Here is a 22,380-nt window from a genome sequence, read left to right as displayed (position 1 = left end):
TGTTGGAAAAAAAGTTTTAAATAGTTGAGTGGTACCATTGGGCATTTTTTTCCAGTGGTACACTGTCTGAATTTGTTGACCTCTGCTACACAGATACTGATGTTCACAGCACATTCTGACACAAAAATGCCTCGGATGAACCACAACAGCCTAAAATTACCTTGCAGAGATATTGCATGGCTGAATTACGTCACAATTACATGGCTTCTAAGCTAGTGGCAAAAGCATGCTGTGCGAATAAATGTGCATTTATGGAAATATTTATAGCCCTCTGAATAGCATAAGCTCCCTGAAAACATCTACTTGCTTATCTGGGTGACAAGTTACCAGACCGCGTGTTATCTGTAGGGAATAGGATGGCCCCCGAGAGTTAGGTGTAGACTCTCTTCACTCACGGTGAATCCCGTGTATCTGGGTGACCACATGCCACGCTGCAGTCACCCTACTCATGCTCCGAGACCTTTTCCCACGCTCTGCCACCTTCACCATCACAGAGGTTGGTGTTTCCCTCTGGGCGCTGCGCGACGGAGCCTCCCCGAGCTACGTCCCTTGCTTTCGGTTTCTGCACATACGTGTGTGTGCTGGGGAGGCTTTGTCGCAGCGGCGGAGGGCGCCCAATGCATCGGGCGGGATACGGGACGGGACGGGAAGGAACAGAAGGAAGGGGAGGCGAGGCGAGGGTCTCTCCCAGCCCGGGGTGGGCGCAGCCGGGCAGCGGGCAATGGAGGAGCCGCGCCTGGAGGGGGGCAGGGGCCGGGCCGGGGCCGGGCCGAGCCGAGCTCCGGGCCGTGGCCGCCTCGGGAGCGGAGCGTGCGGGGCGCGGGGGCGAGCGGGGCGCGGGGGCGGGCGGCAGGAGGATGCGCCCCTCGCAGTAAAGCCAGCACCCGGAGTGGGGGCGGGGTGGGTCGTGCCAACCCCCCCGCCACGGTCTCCGCCGCTAATGCCTTTTCTCTGCTGCTGCGCAGGAGTCCCTGCGAATGTAATTCACCTGCCAGTGCCTCCAGCAGGAAGGAGGCTAATCCCATTGCGCGGTTTAGCGGCCCCCCCGCCTGCAGGTGAGGCGGCCGCAGAGGTGGGCGCCGCGCACCGAGCCCTGCCCGGCCGGCCCCCGCCTGCCCAGCATGTCCGGTGAGTACCTCCGCCCCGCAGCCCCCCGCCCGGCTTGCCGTGAGCAGCTTCTTGGGGCTGATGGGGCCGATCGGCAGCCCAGGCTGCACCCCCCGGGGCTTTTGCCCTTCTTTCATCCCGGTGGGCGAGGGTCTCTGCTGTTTTCTTATCAGCGGAGTGCTGTGCTGTAATTAGCAGCTTCAGAAGAGGATTTTAACTGTCTGGGTGATGGGGCGAAATAGCTGAACTCATTTATGTATTCTGCTTGTACGTACAGCTTGGCCTGCTTGGGTGTCTGCGTGCTTTCCTGGTGGATCCCCAGGGTGACAGGCTGGGGTTGGTTGCCTCAGTCTAAGGCAGGTTCAGAGAAACCTTTCTCATGCCCCTTCTTATACAGCATTGGTATTGGTCTTAATCAGTTATCCTTAAAGCCATGAAGTTTTAGGGCTAATCACATGGGGTGGGTGCAGGTACCGTTCTGTTTCTTGAACCTACTCAACTTTTTCCTTGGTTTTGAGAGCAGCAGCTCCCACAAAGCTTGGTTTATGGAACCGTTTGAATGGTGTCAGGCATCTGGACAAATGGATCCCAAGTTTGAATTCATGTATGTGGCACTTCAGCACCAGGAGGATGCAGAAAGCAAATCTGCAAATGAAAAGATTAGAGAATTGTGGTTTTGTTTGTTTGAGGGTTTTCTTTGGTTTTGGTCTTTGGGTTTTTTTTTTTTCTTTTCTTTTTTTTTTTGGTTGGAAGGAAGGTGTGGAAAGACTGGAAACATCTAACTAACTCTGGATTGCTTAAGCGATTATTACTAATAATTATTACAAATTATTACCATTTTTGAAACTCCTATATTACTGTTTTAGGTGTTACGCTTATTTGCATCTTATGATATTGTTGCATTTGAGTTTTCATGAGCATCATTTACTATCCATTGAATACCAACATTGCAGGGTCTTGAAGCAGAATGTAACAGTTCTTAACTGAAAGACACATAATAAAAGCTACACAGAACTGGAATCAAGTGCTCTTCCAACACAACAGCAGTAATCCTGTCTACTAAAATTCAGTGATGTTTTAATAAAAGATAAGAGAGAGTCTGGTTTTGGATGAGGCAGAACTTCATTAGGCCAAGAGAAATATTGTATGCCATTGAATGTCAATTTAAATTCTGTAATAAAAAGGTCTGTGTAAAGTGTTTGCTGTTTATCTTCATTAGTAACATAAATGTTTCTACTGTTAGACCTAAGAAAGCATGGGAATTAAAACTGCCAGCTGTCATTTGTTTACTAGGGCAAGAACTGCCTCTCTGCTGGAAACTTGCATAATAATTTTTGGTAGGGGTCTGACTCAGGTTATTGTCTGACACCATTGTTCATTTTATCTACTTACAACAAAACACTTGACTGCTTATAAGGTCGTGGGTATCAGCAGGAGCAAACCTTTCTGTTCCAGGATATGGTTGTGCAAGGTCAGAGAAGTGAGAAGCCTATAGCTTGTGTTATCTTTTGGGTAGTCTAACACATCTTCACTGAGACATGCTTCTGGGGGAAGATCCATAGAGACCTTTGTGTGGGAGAGGGAGTAACAAAATTGTTGTCAGGGAACGTGCTGTGAGTTGGAGCTGTGTTATATCACTGTCGCTTGGGATTTGAGTGGGGTGCTTTGCCTCAGTGGCACAGATCCAGGCTGCAGCCTGCTCATCCTGCAGATTGTCTCTGGAGTAGCAGGGGGAAGGTTACAAAAGAGCAATAGATGTATCGGGGAGGGGTTTAAGAAAGCAGTTGTACAATGTTGGTTAGTATGAATGGCAGTAGGCGCTGGGGACCTAACCAGCCTGCTGCAGACTTTCAGTTACTGATTTATCTGCTCTTGTTTTTGTGCGTAAGATGACAATGTGTTACTTAGAATGTTTTTACAGAAAAATCATAACGTATGAGAGTCTGGTCTCCTGTTGCCATTTTGCAGTGGGCAGCTTGGTAAAGTTGAATTGTTACTCTAGGAGCTACAGCTGGAGCACATCTCTCCTTTGTCTGTCTGAAGAAATACAAAAATATTATTTAAAAGCTATGTCTAGTGGATTATGAAAAAAACCTCCCTACTCTTCTTAAATTTGTCTTGAATTTGGCAGGTGCACTTGAGTCACTCAGAGCTTGTTATTATCAGTCACTCCTGCTTCTCAAAATGGATACCTGGTGTTTGTTAATTCTCGTTTTCTCTTTGAACATCAAAGTGAGCACCACCCTGTCTGTTTGCTCTGTTTGTACTCTAAATAAACCTTTTAGGTGCCCTAGAATTAGTTTTCATGCCTGTCGAAGAATTTTGCCTCTGGCAGTGTCAGAGGTGCTACTTCTATGAGTAAGTAGCATAAAAAGTTGGTGATCTTGGCTAAAAAAGCTTTAACGAGTTCCACATAAGATCACCCTGTCTGTACTGATTCACATTACTTTTGCTGTCTTCTCTGTGTAGCTGCAGAGCAGGTTCTAGAATAACTCAACAAGTTACTTCCTTGAAAATCCCTATTTTGTTCTAAGAAACTTATTGTTAAGTAATAAAACTGAGGAGCTACTACTGATGATAATTTCTTAATTTGCACCATCACGCGCTGTGTGGTAATCCAGACAAAAGAAATGAGCAGATTTATGAATTCATATGACAGGGTTTTAACGGGATTCTAGTTGTACACCTGCTTTACTCATAGTTCACTGATCGTAAGTGGTATTATATTAGCCATAAGGATCTACAGCTTGAAAACAATTTGCTTGAAAACTTAATACCCCTAACAGTGGGTGTTGTCCATTAAAAATCTTATTGTCATTCAGCACAAAGAATTAATGTTATGCTTAATGGTTTCTCGACACTTAAAAAAAACCCCCCAAACCAAAAAACAAAACAAAAACCAGTTGCAATGAATTTAAATACCTACACCTCTGGCTTTCAAACTTAAAGAAGATTTGATCTTTTAAAGTCAGTGAGTGAAACCCTGTGTACACTAGATTTCATGCACTGTCCTTGATTTCAGCTAAATGGAAGCTTTCAGGTAAAAAATTTACTTCCAAGAATGTATATGAAAACCTGATCCTCAGTTATAAAAATAAAATATTTACTTATAGGCTATATTCCAAAGAATTTTATAAACAAGGCAAGTCAAGTAACACTTCTTCCTTGAAAGCAAAGATTAGATGAAAGAAAAAGTAATGATAAAATATTTTGATTTTAAACCCCCTATGGATCTTTAATGAATTAGTGATAACCCTATATGGTTTTCAAATTGCTAGGATATGCTTCTCTCCTTGCACCAGAAATATTTTAATGCTAAATATTTTCAGTCAATAGTTTTATTATCTATTTAATTATCTCTATAATGATTCACTGTATTAAGAAGGCCATAACATGTATCCCACATCTGATTCTCAAAACAGGTTTTTTTTTTATTTTTGTGAGGTATCTGAGAGTTTCTTAGAAGCAACAATTGTTTGTCACTTTGCTTCCTTGTGGTTCTGACCACGGGGGTACAGGGCATGAAAGCATTTGGAGGATGTGGTAATTTTCCATACGAGCTTGCTGAACTATTTAATGAGTAGTTTGTGTATTTCTATATGTATTACTTAAGTAAAGATTCAGCTTCTGTAGCTAAAAGAATTTGCAAAAGCCATGTGAAGATTGTGTTCAGTTTTGTGGTTGCTGTTTAAAACAGTATTTTAAGATTGGAACTCCCACTCATTTTGCAATTTGTTTTTCATATTAACCTAACTCCCACATTCCTCTCAGTACTTGTTTTATTACTTTTCTTTGGCTGAAGATGCTTGTTGCCTAACACAAAACTGCTTTTCTTTCCTGACTTTTTGCATCTTTTCAGAGTAATTTTATTGCTGAAGTAGCCCTCAGTGGTTTTCTGGTTTACGTTGATTTTTATGGATGCTTGTATTTATTCCTTTAACCTTCTGGAAAATTGCAGTAGGAGCAGTTTACTTCACATCTGTCATTTTAAAGCTACTCCTTATTCGTTGTTTTCTGGAAAGCGCATAACTTGCTTGAGCTGTTATTATAATGGCAGATTTGAAAACTCATTTTTTCATTTTCTTCATCTGGAAATTGTGATCAGAAACGTTACTGGAGTTTGCTTAGCTGTGGGCTTTGCATGGATGATTTGGGGTTTTTTTGGCCAAGTTTGACGCTTACTGGGATTCTCCTGAGGTGCAGGGATGTGTGGCAATGTCAGCAAATGTAAGGTATGTGTGTTTGAAATAAAGCTGGCTGGCTGGAGATGAGTGAAAGGGCAAAAAGTGGGGGGAAAAGGCAGCACACCAGTAGGTATGTGTTTTGCTCTGGATTTGGAGGATGTGAAAAATAAAAATACTTAGTATCTGTTAGCTTATCACAGGCATCAACCATACTTTATTGCATACCGTGATGAAGGTTCGGGGTTAGAACTCATTCATTTTGGCAGCCTCTGGCTGAGGCAGCCATGAAGTAATTTTTGAGTTCTCTGCAACTTGTTCTGTGAGATTCTTTCCTAGTGTTTCTCACAGACCCTGGAAACTGTATGACAGGTTGTTTATGTTGGTATTGTTTGGTTGTTTTAATTTATTTAATGCAATTGCCTGTCCCTTAAGATGATGGTGGTTCTAAACAAGTATTTCAACACAAGTGTTTATTCAAGTTCTGTAGAGCTCAGTGGAGTTCCCCTCATCTGTGTGACCTGCTCATCTTGTTCTGGTTAATTTTGCAGCCTAGAATGTATCATCCTTCTTTTCCGAGGAGGCCGTTCACCTTGCTGAGTTACAGGTTCTCCCCAGGAGAGCTTCGTTTGGTTCTGGCACAGGGCAGAGCTGAAGAAGCAGCCCCTCGTGATCCTGCCACTGGCCTGGTATCTCTCCTAAATACATTGCCTCCTGTCATGCAGGAGTTTGGTCACTTTCTTTTTTATTGTAACTTCTTTTCTCATGTGTTTCTTGATAATGAAGAACACTCCTAAATTTCCTGAAGTTACTTGACGTAGGGATCCTCAGCTTCTGGGAGGTGTACTGATCTTGGTAGGAATTTCTCTGTACTTGTTCAGACAGCACCAGGTACTGTACCCCAGTACAAAGAAGGCAGAGCAAAAATAATGTTGGGTTGATTCAGTGGTGTTATGGAAACAACATTTCTGGCTAGTACTCAACATCTTGTTCTTTTCCTCAGCTTTTGGCACTGCAAAAACAAGAACATTTTCCTTATTGGTTTTATTATACTACGTTTGTGAAATATAAAATCTCAATATGCACAGATCAGCTTTTTTCATTGGTATTATGTTTAGGCAATAAGACTTAAGGAATTACTTGTTTAAGGCTAACCCAAAACCTGCAATTGTGAAAATCAGGCAAACAACAATAATAAAAATTAGAAACATACATTCTGCTCTCCCTGGATTTTCTATTCAATTGTGTCTTTTGGGGGGAGTCTGTGAGAGAAGAGAGCTCATCACAGGAGCTGCAGGTTGTTATAAGCTGCAGATTGTTGTTTATCTGGAAGAGGAGGGAGCCTGCTAAAAGGGCTTATGTTAAAACTGTAAAGTGACTCTTCTGAATATTTTTTTTCAGTAACAGATCAAGCCTTTGTGACCCTTGCTGCTGATGATGTGTACTGTCAAGGCGCTCTCGTTCTCGGACAGTCATTGAGGAACCATAAGACATCCAGAAAATTAGCAGTTCTAGTTACCCCAGAGGTTTCCAGTGGGATGAGGTAAATGTTAATGTGTATTTGAAGATTTAAATAATGGAAGAATAAGCAACAGCATGGAAGATTTAAATAGGTTTCTGTGGATTTCACAGCATTATACCCAAAACTTCCCCCTTGGCTAGTGATTTCTAAGAGGAGTCTCAAATAAAATCTGTTATAAGCTCCTAGGCCTAATAAGAATTCACTTGCAGAAGTAGAGCTTGTGGCTGGAATTTGTCTCATAATTGAGAACACAAGCTGAAAATTTGGAACTAAGGTTTTAGTGTCTTGCACTACTGTTTTTTCCTCCAGTTTTTCTCTCTTAGAAAGAGCAAGATACATAACCACCTGTGACATCACAACTCTTCATACACCTAAGAGCTCAGTTTCACATGACTAATCTTCTTAAAATATTGGTGGACACCTATCATGATAAGAAATTAATTTCTTTTTGCTTTTTTGTATAAATCACTTTGCAGTTTGTGTTGTGATTCTACAGGCACTGCAGAATAGCATTTACAGAAATCTTATTGAGTCTGAACTCAAGCCCTGTTATTTGGAGGACTGTGACACATGTTAAAAGGCACATGCCATGCCACAGCAACTTAAACTCTTAGTTCTGCTATGTCTAAGGAAGTGTGCAAGCTCCTGTTTTCTGTATGCCATGTGAATGTATTTGCAATGCATCTGGCTCAAGAAACATATTTTTGCTGTGGCTGGATGCATAAAAATCTGTTTTTACAGACTTTTGAAGTATGGAAATTGTCAGAACACTGTAACCTTCCTCAGGGAATACAGTATCCGTTTGATGCACATGTCAATACTAAGTCTGTAATTCTTTTCATGCCCATTCCGTGGGAAGAAAAACCTTTATAATATAGATTTTAAATAAAGGACAGATTTTTTTTTTTAAAAAGTAGATCACTGAAATATACTTCTAAAAATCTGTACTGTACCTAGTTCTTTCCCAGTTAATTCCTGTTCCTTGAAGATCAATCAGGCAAAAACTAAAGAGCCTGAAATCTGGATTTCAACTAGCACAGGCTTTTCTTTTTCTGTATTTGTGAGACAAAGAGGACTTTGATTATAATAGTGTAGGGTAAATAAATATGTTTAAAAGACTTTTTTTTTCTTACTTCTTGAAGGAAAATTACCTACTTTGGTGTTACCTACAGAATTCTCATGAAATGCATGCATAGAAAAAAGATGTTTAGCTAAAAGTCTTATTTGAGATGCTATATAGTAGTGAGGAACTATATGTGGTGAGCAAGTATATATGCACCTTATAAAAGTTGCAGTTTTGAAGCTGTGTGTACTTGGGCACAATAGGTACAAATGAGTGTGCTGGCAGTGCATGTCTCACCCTGTAAAATGCAGAAGGAACAGTATGGTGCTGTTCTTTAGAATCAGTTGTGCAGGATGAAAGCTGCTTTAATTTCTCTTGGTGTTTCTATAGGAGAGAAGTGACTAAAATAAGGATTGTTTTCTCCTCCATAGAGCAGCTGTTGCTTTTGAGATGGGCTAGTCCCCATAGTGGAGGAGACCCTGTTTCATGGCTTGATAGCTGCCACTGCAGTAGGCTGTTTGCAAAGGCTTTTTGTTTCTGACTTCTTACTCTAGCCAATCAATCTAGCTTTGGTTATTGCCATAATTAATGTGGTGCTGGGTGTCACTGTTTTCACGCCTGAAGCGAACTTGGATGAACTTTTCTAAATTCCCTTCTTTCTCTCCACTGCTCACTCTGGTAGGTCAGTCCTCAGCAGTGTATTTGATGAAGTGATCGAGGTGGATGTGCTTGACAGTGCTGACTCAGTCCATTTGGCTCTGATGCAGAGGCCAGAACTGGGTGTAACCTTCACTAAGCTTCATTGTTGGACTCTTACTCATTACAGCAAATGTGTCTTCATGGATGCAGACACTTTGGTGAGTGGAGTGGGAGCCATGGAAACATTTGTGTCTGTCTCTGTGGGATGCTTCCTTGTCAGGCAGCGCACTGGCCTGTGAAGTGACCAGATTTGCTGGCGGTCACAAGGTCGCAGGAGCTCCATCCTGGCACATTTTAGCAATTCTCACAGTTGTGCTGGCTGCATAAAAATAAATTCAGTTTGGAGAGCAGCCTCAGGACTGTCCTCAAGAGAGATCACAAACTCTATGCACTGGGTCTTCTGACAGAAATTTAAAATAGATCTCTCTCACATACATTTGTTTGGAATTATTCTGGTCAGGAAGGCAGGATGGTTTTAAAATGGAAAAAAAAATCCCAGACACATTAATTTTTTTTTTTTAAGTTTTTAGATGTACAGAGGTAAAAATGGCCATAATTTTGGCAAGGACAGTCATGTCAGCCTTCCCTTGCGCTTTCATGGCTCACTTTGAAAGACTGGGATGCATTTTAATTTAACAGGATTTTATTTGAACTAGAAACCAAATTAACTAATTCTTCTTGAGGAGGAAAGCTTATGACTTCTTGCTTTACTTTAAAGGAGGAAGGCAAATTTTTGTCTTTGTTTTAAATTCAATTAAGTAATCTTACTTCTAAAAAATTTTCTTCTGGTTTTCACTGGCTCAGTTGTAGGTGGGGTCCTGACTTTCAGTGACTGCACAGCTGTCTTTCCACAAACTTTAAAAGTTATCTGGACCTTAACCTGATTGATTTTCCCACTTCCTTGTGAAGCTTAAAAGAAAAAAGAAAAACAAATCACTGAACTTAAGTTACATTAGAAAACTGGTAGCAAGACACAGTTTTTCTACTACCTCTTTAGTCAGTCTGTTGCTTACTAAAATGATTTAGATTCCCAATTTTCATCCAGTTCTGTTGTAGTTACCAAGAATAATGGACTATGGAAAGGTGAGTTAAGAAAGAAGTAAATTGTGTGTTTCCATGGTATAACATTTAAAGGGGCCATAGATGGTCTCCAAGGTTCATAAAATAATTTCACAGGCTTTGCATTTTATCAGAGAAATCATGGAGAAACACAATTTATGTTGCCTTATTATATTAAAAATAAAGGTTCTGACCCCTAGCATATTTTACAATGCCCCTGCTTTTATGCTCTGCAAGCCGTATATATACGAGGCCAAACTAGCAATTTACTCCATTGGTACTAATTTGACAATGCATGTTCTAGACAAACATTTGCTCTAACATTTTTTTCTCTTTTCCTACTCTCCCTAAGGTACTTTGCAATGTGGATGAGTTGTTCGATCGAGAAGAGTTTTCGGCAGCTCCTGATTCTGGCTGGCCCGACTGCTTCAATAGTGGTGTATTTGTGTTCCGGCCCTCCTTGAGGACTTACAACCTCCTGCTCCGGTTTGCTGCTGAACATGGCAGCTTTGATGGTAAGGGGCAAGGCTCAAGGAATGAAGTGCAAGACAGTTTCCATGCTATCAGGCAGAATAGAGGAAGGCAGGAGTTCTCTAGGATTTATCGAATTGTACCCTACAAGAATTCAAGGTGCAGAACTTTGCCTCTTACACTGTATTTAAGGCCTGTTGTCTTACTATGGACTGTTCTTCCCAGAAAAGAGCAGTGAAGGGACATGGTGTCTGAGTCTTGCTAGGTAAGTTTTAATTCTGCTGCCTGGCTTAGGAGAGAGAAACACAGCTGATCTTCAGTCTTCTGCTCTGAGGGACACCAAACACTACTCTTTTCTTCATATATTACAATAGAACTTCATTTACACTGAACTTGCATTGGAGTGAATCAGGTATTATTCACTTCTACATGCTCACAGAGCCATATTTTCAAGTGCAAGTTGCAGTCCCATGAACACACCAATCTCATTCCCCAGTCTCACTGCCATCCTTGGATGTGAAATTTTGATACAAGTTTGAGTGTACACACGTTACGGTAATACTGTTCTATGTATTCTTTAGGAGGTGATCAAGGCTTGTTGAACAGCTTCTTCAGCAACTGGGCAACAGCAGATATTGGCAAACACTTGCCCTTCCTCTATAACTTAAGCAGCAGCTCTGTATACACCTATGTTCCTGCTTTCAATCAGTAAGTAATAACACTTCTGACTGACTGTAAACCTCTGGAGTTTGTTAACAAACATCCTTTCGTAGGAGAGAGTAATAATGGTGAATTTGGTTTATAATAAATGGCAGTATCACAAATGATCTCATGTAGAAACCATGCAGTAGAAGCTTAAATATAAGGTGAATGAATGGACACAGGGAGAGTCCCAGAGTTGGCTACACTGTCTTTTATGTTCTTTCAAAGAAGCTTCTTTCATTTTTGACAAAATGTAATTATTTTGGCATTAGGTTCTGACAGGTTTACTTTTAAGGTTGTTCCTTTGTTCTTGAGTAATTTCTTAGGGAAACAGTTGGCATTGCTTAAATTTTTTTGAGCCATTCCTTAGGTTCTTCTATGAAATGAAATTTGTGCTACTAATTATATGACTCCAGACAATGCAGTTGAGAAACTTTTCTGGTAAAAGGCAAGTTGGATTTAGGGTGTAATGAATTTCTGTTCCAGTTGCATAATACACTCTAACGGGAAGATGAACTTAGGCTGATGTATTTATTAGTAATTTTTAATATGGGATCAGTAATAACCAATTTTGGTGATTAAATATTTGAAGTTATATATATTTGTTTGTGAATAGAGCATGAAGGAGGACTGGAAATAGTACTGCATGAGCTGGTCAGTTTTCTTCATGAACTTTTCTACTGGAATCAGTAACTGGAAGCAAATGGCAGTGCAACTTTCTGTTTTCTGTATGTTAAAACACGATGAATTAAACCAGAAAGATAGAAAAGAATATCAATATATATAATTTCAAATGTGTTGCTGTTGCAAAATGTTAAATTACCTTACCTGCAAGTAAGCATGTTTCTTCTAGGAGTTTATATAAGCTTAAAAAAATATTTTATGTGTAGACCTGTATGTTTGATCTCTACAGTTTTGGTAGAGATGCCAAAGTTGTTCACTTCTTGGGAGCAACAAAGCCCTGGAACTACAAATACAACCTTCAAACAAGGAGAGTTATGCAGGATGGCACCACCTCTGGATCTTTTAATCAACTGTCATTTCTTGCCCTCTGGTGGAATATATACAGTGCTAGTATATTGCCTTTGTTGGAAAAACATCAAAAGATGGAAGACTCAGAATCTGAGGAATGCAAGGTAACTGATAAGGGGTTAGTGGGAATATGTTGGAATCAAAATGAAAAATTCTTAAAATTCTGTGTTTGCTAGAGGAAGAAATTATATGGTGTGGTGGACTGACCCTGGCTGAATTCCAAGTGCCCACCAAAGCCACTCTATCACTCTCCTCCTAAGCTGGACAGGGAAGAGAAAATGTAAGGAAAGGCTCATGGGTCTGGATAAGGACAGGGAGAGATCTATCACCAGGTACCATCAAAGGTGAAACAGGTTCAGCTTCGGGAAATGAATCAAATTTATTACCAATCAAATCAGAGTAGAATAATGAGAAATAACCCCAAATTTGGAACACCTACCCTCATCCCTCACTTCTTCCTGGGTTCAACTTTACTCCCTATTTTCTTTAACTCCTCCCCCAAATGGCACATAGGGATGAGGAATGGGGACTGTGGTCAGTTCATCACACGTCTCTGCTGTTCATTCTTCCTCAGGGGTTGTATTCCTCACGCTCTTTCCCTGCTCTGGTGTGGAGTCCCTCCCATGGGAGACAGTCTTCCATGGACTTTTCCAACATGAGTCCTTCCCATGAGCTGCAGTTCTTCATGAACTGCTCCAGTGCAGACTTCCCTTCTGTAGGATGCAGTCCTTCAGGAACAGCCTGCCCCAGGTGTGGGTCCCCCATGGGGTTACAAGTCCTGCTGGCAAACCTGCTCCAGTGCAGGCTCCTCTCTTCATGGGTCTGGTGGTCCTGCCAGGAGCCTGCTGCATCATGGGCTTCCCATGGGGTCACAGCCTCCTTCACACATCAACCAGCTGTGGTGTGGGGTCCACCACAGGGTGCAGGTCGATCTATGCTCCACCATGGACCTCCATGGGCTTCAGAAGGACATCCTGATTCACCATGGGCTGCAGGGGTATTTCTGCTCTGGCACATGGAGCACCTCCTCCCCTTCCTTCTTCAGTGATCCTGGTGTCTGCAGGGCTGTTGCTCGCACATATTCTCACTTCTCTGCCTGCAGTTGTCCAGTTGCAAGGCAACTCCTTCCTCCTTCTTAAAAGAGGAAGGAAATTTTCCTCCTCCTTAAATCTGTTATCCCAAAGGCGCTACCACCATAACTGATGGGCCGGGACTTGGCCAGGGGCAGGTGCATTTTGGTGCCAGCTGGCATTGGCTCCATTGCACTTGGGGGAAGCTTCTGGCAGCTTCTCACAGGAGCTACTCCTGTAATCACCCTGCTACCAAAACCTTGCCATGCAATCCCAATATACGTGGGAAAACTTAGTATTTGCTGGTTGGTGGTAGCACTGATTGCTTATAGAAGTGTCCAAAGTAGTCATTTAGGAAGGATTTGTAGTACTATTTGTCTTTCCCAAGATATCCTGCAGCCATCTTCTTAATTGATAAAGTTTTTATGGTAATGTATGTGCACACAAAAGTATGATACAAATTAGCCAGGGAAGGGATAACCTGGAGATGAAAAAAACAGACTTTTGTTTTTCTTGAAGCTAAGTTGTTACAGACCATCAAACTAGTTCTTGAACTGTAATAAAATTTACCTTTTCAGAACAACATTATAACTTTTTCTATGAGGGTCATAACAAATAAATCAGGTTGGCAAAAGTAGTGTTAATTGCATTTAGGATGTTAAGTACAGTACTCTTATGTCATCAAACATTTACTGATCTCTTCATGCTTTTTTTTTTCTTCAAAGGAAATGCAGCAATGTATGCTTTTCATTATTAGAATAAAAAAACCTGTTGATAAATGGATGATTTCTTACAGACCAGTAGCATAAAGAAATGTGTAGAAGTACAATTTTTAATTTTGTATCCAGACATGACAAATTAGATCCCATTTATGCATATGTAAATATTTTCTTAATGTTCTATAATATTAAATTATTAACATAATTGAACTAATTGCATAGTCCCATAAGATCAGTTGAATATTTACCATCAAAGCCTCAGAGAATAATTTGGCTTGTTAACTTCATGACAAACTGGAAAGCAGAGGAAGGAATGGGTAGTTTTTGATCTTATGCTTTAACATGCTTTAATTGTTAAGGCATTGAGTATTAAAGAAATATTTCAGCTATGGTAAATGAAGGTGGAAATACCTGTTAGATTTACCTCCTGATGATGCTGGTATACTCATGATTGCAAAACAGCAAAAGCCTAAACTGCAACATTATCTGAATCTCGGTCCATACACCTTTCTTGCATTTATTAAGTTATTCCTTTAATGATTAAATCCCTGTAAGGAAGTGCAACTGTTGCAAATAAATTATTACTCCCCTGAAAAATTGTATTTCAGTGGTGGGATGTTTTTGTTTTCATTAGCATGCTTTCAATGGAGTTGAAGTTACACTGAAGAAGATCAGTCCTTGTGTGCCCAGTTCACTGCCAATGCCCGAGCTCCCAGAGCAGACAAATGAAGTAAATCCCACAGCATGCTCACCCGAGGAACTCGCCTTCAAAGCCGTGAGTGTGTTGTATATTGTTATATGCAGTAACAAAGTCAAATTATATGCTAAAAGGAGATTCTTTCATTATTCTTCTGATCTGGAAGACTGTCTCTTCAATTTAGCTGTAGCTACTGAATTTTCTCACTAGCATTAAAAATAGTCTAAAGCCTATTTATTTTCTTTAATCTTTAGTAATGCATGTATGATGTGTCTGAAAGTTGAAAGAGTTTGCTTTGCATTTTAGGAAGAGGTTATTTATTCAAAGTTGTTAAGTACTTAATCAAATGTAATATAAAAAAACCTGCTACCAAAGTAGTATTTTGAATATTAATTCTTTTGTGAATTAATATATTTAGAACTAGAATCCTTTCTATCACTCCTCTGTAGAAGTTTTTTTCCCCACAAGTGTTGACCCAGAAAACTGTTCCTCTAATTTCTGTGACTTCAGCAACAAGGAAAGTCTTGAAAGAATCTACTAATGAATATTGCAGTCTTTCTGCTTCTTTTGTCACTTTTCTTCTATTTGTGTGTTTCTGTTGCACTGAATCTCCTAATTTTATGCAGGCATTAAGTTGGACATAATAGCACAATGCCTCTGCAGGTGTAAGTCATTAGATATTGGATGATACACCATATTACCCCATGGTACAACTGCAAGAAAATTAAATTAGTGTTCTAATGTCATCTGCTATTGAAACTTGTGAACTGCACTCTACAATGATGAAGACAACTCTCAAGATGTTCTTCCCTTAATTTCTTTAGACTACAGTAAATCTATAAAGTAAAACTGTAATTTCCTCTTCCCCCCCTTCCTTTCCCCTCCGAGTGTGAAGGGGCTGAAGGAAAATTTCAAGCCTTCCAGTTCCATAACTTAAGAATAATTTATTTGCAAAGGATGTGTTTTCTTGTGTGCCTTATGCATCTGACTCCACTGGAAAGGCTCAAACCAAATAGGGACACATGAGCAAGATGTTTGTTTGGGGTAAAAAAATCCTAATGCTCACCTAAATTAGTTTCATTAAAATTTAAATTTCTATTAGTATTTTGATAACTAGGATTGGTTTATCAGAATTAATTGGAAAGTAATAGCTTGCTTCTCTCCTTACTTAGGAATGCGATCATTCCACTTTTTCTTGCTCAGCTTCAATAGACTTGTGGGATTGTTTTGGAGGAAAAGACTTTAGAATGGGGTCTGTCTACTCATTTATGTTTTGCTGTCTGTCAAAAGCAAATATTTGGGACAATATTTTTTGGGGAATCTATTTTAACTCTGTTTTGGAATGCATTGTTCTGTTTTTATTTCATGCATATAAAAAGCTTATGTGAAGCAAGCTGTTATCCTAAAATGAGATTTTTCTTGTTGAAGTTTGGCCCCATGAATGGTAAGAATCTACTGTAAGCTCCCTTCCCAGGCTGTATGTGTAGTCACTGAAGAATGACAGCCACTTTGAACCTATTTTAAGACAAGATGAGCTGCCCTCTGGAGATACTTATCCTAGATTGATTATAGTAGTAGGCATTGATTCAAAGCCATTTTTGATAGCTAAAGCTGGGTGACATGGATTTTCTCCTTGGTGATAATGTGCTTCCTTGCTTTCCTCCCATCCATTGCTTTACCCTACCCCAAGATTGAAAGTGATTGTATTGTATTGTATGAATTCTGACGATAAGGAAATTTTGAAAAAAATATTCTCCTAATAAAACCTCAGTGGCTGTATTTTAGCAACCTGTGTATGAAGTCGAACCAAGAGATCCTAATGTCCATCTCTCTGAGCCTGACAGACATTCAGAACAACCGGTACTTCAACCTGTGTTTCAGGAAACCTCAGAAATGGTACATGTAGCTTTGTGCATTGAACATCTATTGATAACTGCATGTGTGTCTTTGCTGCCAATGTAATTTTGGGAAAGCTCAATTAATTATAATGCAATTTGCAAGTAAATTCCTTAATCTTTTAGCTATGTAATTCCTTAATTGTTTCCAATAGTGGGGTGTGATCCCTTTCTAGTTTTCTTTTCAAAACTTTGAGTTTTTAAATGTGTATTTTCCTGTGCTAACCCCCAAGTAATCAATGCATGGTGTTAATTTTGGTTCTCCAATACTAATACAAGCAAAGCTGTTCGGGTATTTCATGTTTGTTTGTTCTGTTTTGTTTTGTTGTGGGTTTTTTACCTGCTGAGGTGATGTTTCCAAGCAGGTGGAAAGGGAACGTGCAGGAGCCTGAGTGACTAGGCTTTCCTTTCTGACCTTGCACTGCATTTATGGGCACTTGCACACGTGGGCAATGTGACAACAGGGGCAGACTTGGTGTTGATGAGGTTGACAGGGTGTCAAGGTTTTGTAAGGTACACAACACAGCCATTTTCCAAATGAGGGCTTTTGTATGATTGTGAGGCACTGTGGTGAAATACTTCAAGACTGAGAAAAAACCCTGTAGCTCCTGTGTAGCCAGGGGTGTTTGGGCCCTAGCTGAAATTCCTAATTTCTAAGAACATGATGATTCCAGTCATCTTGTTAATGGCTTCCAAAGCTGTTGATAAAACTTGCCAATGATAAAGAAAGAAATCTTCACACATTAATGCCGGCTGAAAATTAAATACCAAGTACTGTTGCATGTCTGCATGTATAGGAAGCAAGCACTCTTCTCAGAGTATTCTGCCAGGTTTAGAATCATGTACAGAGTGGGAAGCAGGTAGGGATGACACCTATGGAAGGATGCAGTTACCCAAGCATTTAGTGTCATGTTGGCTGTTTGAAATACCTTACCTTGTCTTGCACAAGTCCCGTGCCTTATCTGCCCCAAACTGGCAGATGTAATGGATATTTCAGGATGTTTAGGCAGTTTAAGACATTGATTCCTGCCCATTAAGTTCTATTCTGAAACGTTTTTACCTTGAATTTGTGAGGGCTTCACTGGGAAGTCGTTCTAATTGATTAGTTTTGTTTATAACGTGAGATGAGTTGTTTTTCTATGAACCTCTGAGTAGTACTGAAAGGAGGTTTTCAGTGGCTGCCTTGATTAGTCCTTGTTATATTTAATCTTTATTACAGGTTGTAATTGTTGGGATGTCCCCTTTTTGCTGGCATTGGTGAACTGTGGACACAGTGTTTCTTTTATGTGGTAAAAATTATCACTAATAATGTCTTTCATTTGTGCACCTATGATGACTTGACTTTGAACCAGCATTTACAATTTCGGACTGTCAGTCAAAATTAACTAGCTGTTGGTATAATGAACAGTGTCCATCTTTTGAATTAATTTAATGAACAATGTGTCTCACATCTGCTAAATAATACTGATCTCACTGGAGTTCAAATAAAACAAATTACCAAAAATTCTAGAAATGTATGTTCCCATGAAAGCCTGTTGGAGACAAGATTTGAACAGATAAATCATAAATTATTGTGGCAGATATTCTACTCTAACCAGGCCATATTTGTAATATTTTCATTGTATTGTTGCTGAGTATGCCAAGACCTGAGTTAAGATCAGTAAAATAAATGTTCGGTATGCTCAAAGATGCCATGGAAAGCAGTAAGAGCATGGGAAAATGAGGTCACATTATCAAAACAGGAATGAGCATGTGAATATTGGGGTTTTTTTATTGTTTTAACTGGAAGCGTACAGTGCAGAAGTTTGTCATTTAAGGTTTAACTTCACAAAACTGATATAAGAACAACCAAATGACTGTTTTCCCACTGTTCTGCTTCTTCCCACAGAACGAGGTTGCACATTCTGTTTCAGAGCTGTCTATTCACTTCAAACCAGCAAAACCAGTTCCAGAAGATGAGCGGAGAAAATGGGAGGAAGGGCGCATGGACTACATGGGGAAAGATGCTTTTGAACATATCAAAAAGAAATTGGATGCATTTTTACACTAAGACAGGATGTCCTGTTATGCCCATCATGATACATTTCTTTATAAATGCAATTCTTGAATACTTGGGTGTCTTAACCAGTTCACCTGAGGCCAGTTAGAGGTTATTATGGATCCTCATACATTCTCTGTCTTAACAGATAGAGACCCTTGGTTTTTAACTGATAAATGTGCCTCATCTTCATTGTTCTCCCATAGTGCCTTCTAAAGAATAATGAATGGTACCTCTCTGAGTGTGAGCTCTCATGTACTTACCACTCTTCCCTGATGCACCCCGTAGCATTCTGCAGAAACAGTCACGAGTAGGAAACATGTTGGAAATTGAGATTATTTTCGAAGATGAGCTTTTCCAAAACTGAGATTATTCCCAAAGTACTTTCAGAAGTTGGTATAAAGTATTTAAATAACAAAAAAAACCTTATTCTTGAAACCAAATTAACACCTTCAAGGGTGATCATGACGTAGACTTCAATACAGGAAAGAAGGGAAGAGATGAAATCCTGACCTCATAGAAGTCTGCAACAAAACTTTTTAATTTAAGCATGTTTAGGATTAGAGGAACTTTAGACTTCATCCAAGATCACTAGTGGATGCTCTACCTATTTATAGGAAGCTGCTCAGCTCCATAACTAATGTGAGAAAGCGTGCTCTAAAACTCTTTAAGACACACTGATAATGCATGTTAACCTTTTAAATTGTTGCTAGAGGATACTGATGCTTTTTAAAATATTGTGAGCTTTAGTTGCATATTCTGATTTGTGTGGTCAGAAGAAATGCTGACAGCATGGTGTAAACCTTCTGGTGCTTTTATATCAATTTGTTTACAGTACATCAAACTGCAGCTGATAAAGGCCTTTTTTGGCTTAGCATTGTTGCCCCATACTGCAGGCAATTTGAGTGCAACTGAAAACAAAATTGGCACTTGTGTTAGTAAACAGGCCCTTTGAAGATCTTTTAAACAATAGCTGTGTGTGGGAACCAGTAAATCTCTGAGGATAATTCCCCAAAAAATCTACTGATGAGACCGCATTATATTAAGGATACTTACAGGGGATCGTTTGCTGTATTTGGGTACTTAAATTTGACTCATCTCAGTGAGTTTGTTTTAACAAACAAGTAAAATACTTTCTTTCAAAGCAAAAAACTTAAAAGAGTCTTGGCAGTTGTGCTAATATAATAACAGATTTGACCATTATTTGTAACCTCACTCAATATTGGAATAAGAATTCTGCAGTGATGTTGCAGGACTTGAAACGTTTTGGTCTAAATACATCACAAATTTTAGCAGAGAGATACCTAACGAAATATCTTGGGAATTCTGTCTAAAAGCAATGATGTACCATTATGCACAGATGCTAGCAGGAAAAAAAGGATAGCAGGAGGAAAGAAAATTTTATTTTTTTTTCTCCCCAAAAATAATGAGAGGGTGGGGCAGGGAATAAATGTACAAATCAGGAAAGGAATGAAAGAGTCAAAAGGTCCCTTAAAAGAAGAAAAAAATATCTTTGTGCACCTTAGAATTACTTCCTAATATTCACATTAGTGGATTTGCTTTCACTTTTGTAGGATATTTCTGATTTTATCTAGTTCTCATTTCTCCTTAAATTCTTAAAGTGGAATGCTATTGGTGTGTCTGTTGAATACAGGCTTCTAGGTCCAGTTAGGTGTTTAGGGTCAACAGAGAAATTGAGAACAGTCTTCTGTGCATCTCTCTCTCTGGCTAACCTTGGCACCCTCCACAGCCTGTGTTCCTGGGTAGGTGACCTTCACACATCAACACAGGTAGGTGTGTTCTACCTCTTGGTGCTGTGGCCCAGTGCAGCAGCGTGGAGATGACAGCAGCTGCAGTGTACCCTTACTCACATGGCATTTGATCTTCTGATTATCCCTGCTTCTTAGTGATCCTTATGCACTTCTGAGAAAGTCCTCTGTTTCATAAACATTGTTGCTAATATAATTCTAACAGTTTTTGAAGAGTGTAGAAAGCTGTAGTCAGCAATGTGAACTCATGGTTCATGCAGCTGTACTTTTTACATTAACTGCTAGATCTTATTTGGTACATTGATTAGATTATGGGAGAAAAATTACTGGTGTGAAATCAGTAACTGAAAGGTTTTAAAAATAGGAATATGAATGTAGTAAAATGTGTCATTGAGCACATTTCAAACTGTTAATATGTATAATGGTACTCTGTGTGGCTTTTACAATGTTTTAAAAAGAATTGTAGTACATTAATGTAATGGAAATAAAAGAAATGGAAAAGACATATGAAGTCGTGCCTATCAGATGATGAAGAGCTATAAGTTGTTTACGTTGTGCCAGGGAATATTACTTGCAACTGACTAGTTACTTTAATTTCTTTTCTAATTTTATTTAATTGCTTTTGAGACATTAGCATTACCTGCTGAGCAGAATTAAAACTTGAGAGTTATAATTATTTCTACAGACATACATAATGATAATGTTTAGGATCTCTTGAATTAGCAAACAGTAGCTAGTTTACTGTATTTCATGGAAAAGTATAGCTGTTAAAAGCCCTGCCCTAATTTTTGTGTCCTGGCTTCACAAACAAAAAATTGAACAAGTTTCATATAATGTAGTGTTGTAGTGGCTTTTAGCACACAACTGTTGCCACCTGGGTGTGAAAAGGGAGAATTCTGTGTATGAATCCAGTGCTATGCTTGAGGCAGCATTCTGGGTTTTTATAGCCATCATTCTGAAATCCTGGGGTCACAGGCAGGTCTGACGGGTGTGACAGGCTGCATGAGGCCATGAACCACAGCACTGAGTTTGCTGAGTCAAAATGTGTCTTGGGAAAAAAAATTACCAAGCTTCACCTGGAGTTTTTCCCCACATTAAGCTGTGGTATAGCCTCAAGTATTTTTGAGGTAAAGGAAGTCAAGAAATGTAAGCTTTTTGGTGGCACTATTCATCTTTAAACAAGGCTGGACTGTGACCTACTGTTGTGTGGCAGACTCTGTATTTAGAGAGGACAGCTTGTGCTTAAAACAAAACATGCTGATTCTTCTGTCATGTGCTTGGAGTTATTAATAGCTTGACTTAGAGGGTACTTTTATTTGCCATACAACAATTTTATTGGGTGCTCTTCATGTATAAGGAGGAGGTAGTGTGGGTGTGCCGCAACGAAAATTCTTGAAAATTTTAGACATGTGGGTTAATGCACTTTCCTAGCCTACAGGAAAAGGAGACTGGTGTTCTTGAAATATCGCTTTACTTACTGCCTAGTGTTTTGTGAGGACTTTTCCAGCTGGGTTTTTCTTGGGGAAAAAGTTTTCTTTGTCTCTCTATATCAGTCAGCTCACAGCAATGGTTTTTCTAAAGCAGGTACTTGAAAAAATGCTTTGTTTAGTTTGGTTTTCTTCACCTTGAATTTTCTGTCCACAGTGGGAGGCTAGGTTAGTAGCAGGTGCTTGATGCTTTTGTGTACTCCTCTAAACATCTCATTGTTCCCCAGTAAGTTTGCAGTATGCCTGTTTATTCCTTAATGGGTCTGATTCTGTTGCTTTCCTAATCTAAACTGTTTTGATTCCTATGACTCTGAACATGACATTAAATAGGCCTGTTTTCTTAATTCATACCTCATTAATTCAAATCTCACGTTCCAATCTCCCCCCAGTTTTCTTTTCATTATTTTGGGATTTTATTTCTGTGGTTTGAATTTTTGTTGGTTTGGGTCTTTTTGTTTTGTTTGTTCATTTTTTATCAACCCAATATGAGATATTAAATGCATTGTAGTAAATTCTTAAATAGCCTCCAGAAATATGTGTCAGCTAATACTGCTCATTGAAGTAGTCTGTATTGTCAGTATATTGGTTGCAAAATGTTTCAGCCAAAATTCTGTTCATCCTAAGTTGGATGGCTCATAAATAGTTTCTTTTGTGCTAAAAATTAAAAGCTGCAACACTCCAGTTATATTTTGCATCCTGGTATAAACTTTTTGTTTGTAATAACATCATACCATAATTATACCAAAGGTAGCTAAAAAAACCAGTAATATATAATTGACTTAAACTTACAATAATTGCTAGAAAAGTGACAATTATAGTAATAAAGGGAAAAAATACATTTGCAAGATTTTTTTTCTTGAATTTTACTG

At 39.4% G+C, this 22,380-nt stretch overlaps 1 protein-coding gene across 5 annotated transcripts; it reads left to right on the top strand.

Annotated features, from left to right (window-relative positions):
* The first annotated feature begins 277 nt into the window (after positions 1 to 277).
* On the top strand, positions 278 to 20,529 carry GYG2 (glycogenin 2). Of its 5 annotated transcripts, none has more exons than XM_048323915.1 (10): positions 429 to 496; positions 966 to 1,128; positions 6,690 to 6,831; positions 8,556 to 8,730; positions 9,984 to 10,146; positions 10,684 to 10,810; positions 11,718 to 11,940; positions 14,260 to 14,400; positions 16,108 to 16,218; positions 18,106 to 20,529. In XM_048323915.1, the coding sequence occupies exons 2-10, from the start codon at positions 1,122 to 1,124 to the stop codon at positions 18,265 to 18,267; spliced, it is 1,251 nt and encodes a 416-aa protein (XP_048179872.1). In that variant the 5' UTR covers positions 429 to 496; positions 966 to 1,121; the 3' UTR covers positions 18,268 to 20,529. The 5 variants fall into 5 exon arrangements, with proteins under 5 accessions (XP_048179881.1, XP_048179854.1, XP_048179872.1 ...); XM_048323933.1 differs by lacking the exon at positions 429 to 496 and adding an exon at positions 5,840 to 5,977 and having other exon boundaries at positions 865 to 1,128; XM_048323924.1 differs by lacking the exon at positions 966 to 1,128 and having other exon boundaries at positions 278 to 496; positions 16,094 to 16,218; positions 18,106 to 18,192.
* Positions 20,530 to 22,380: the final 1,851 nt, after the last annotated feature.

Source organism: Corvus hawaiiensis, chromosome 2, assembly GCF_020740725.1.
Source record: "Corvus hawaiiensis isolate bCorHaw1 chromosome 2, bCorHaw1.pri.cur, whole genome shotgun sequence".
Classification (NCBI taxonomy): domain Eukaryota; kingdom Metazoa; phylum Chordata; class Aves; order Passeriformes; family Corvidae; genus Corvus; species Corvus hawaiiensis.
The sequence above is the reverse complement of the archived record's forward strand: the minus strand, read 5'-3'. Positions and strand labels throughout refer to the sequence as shown.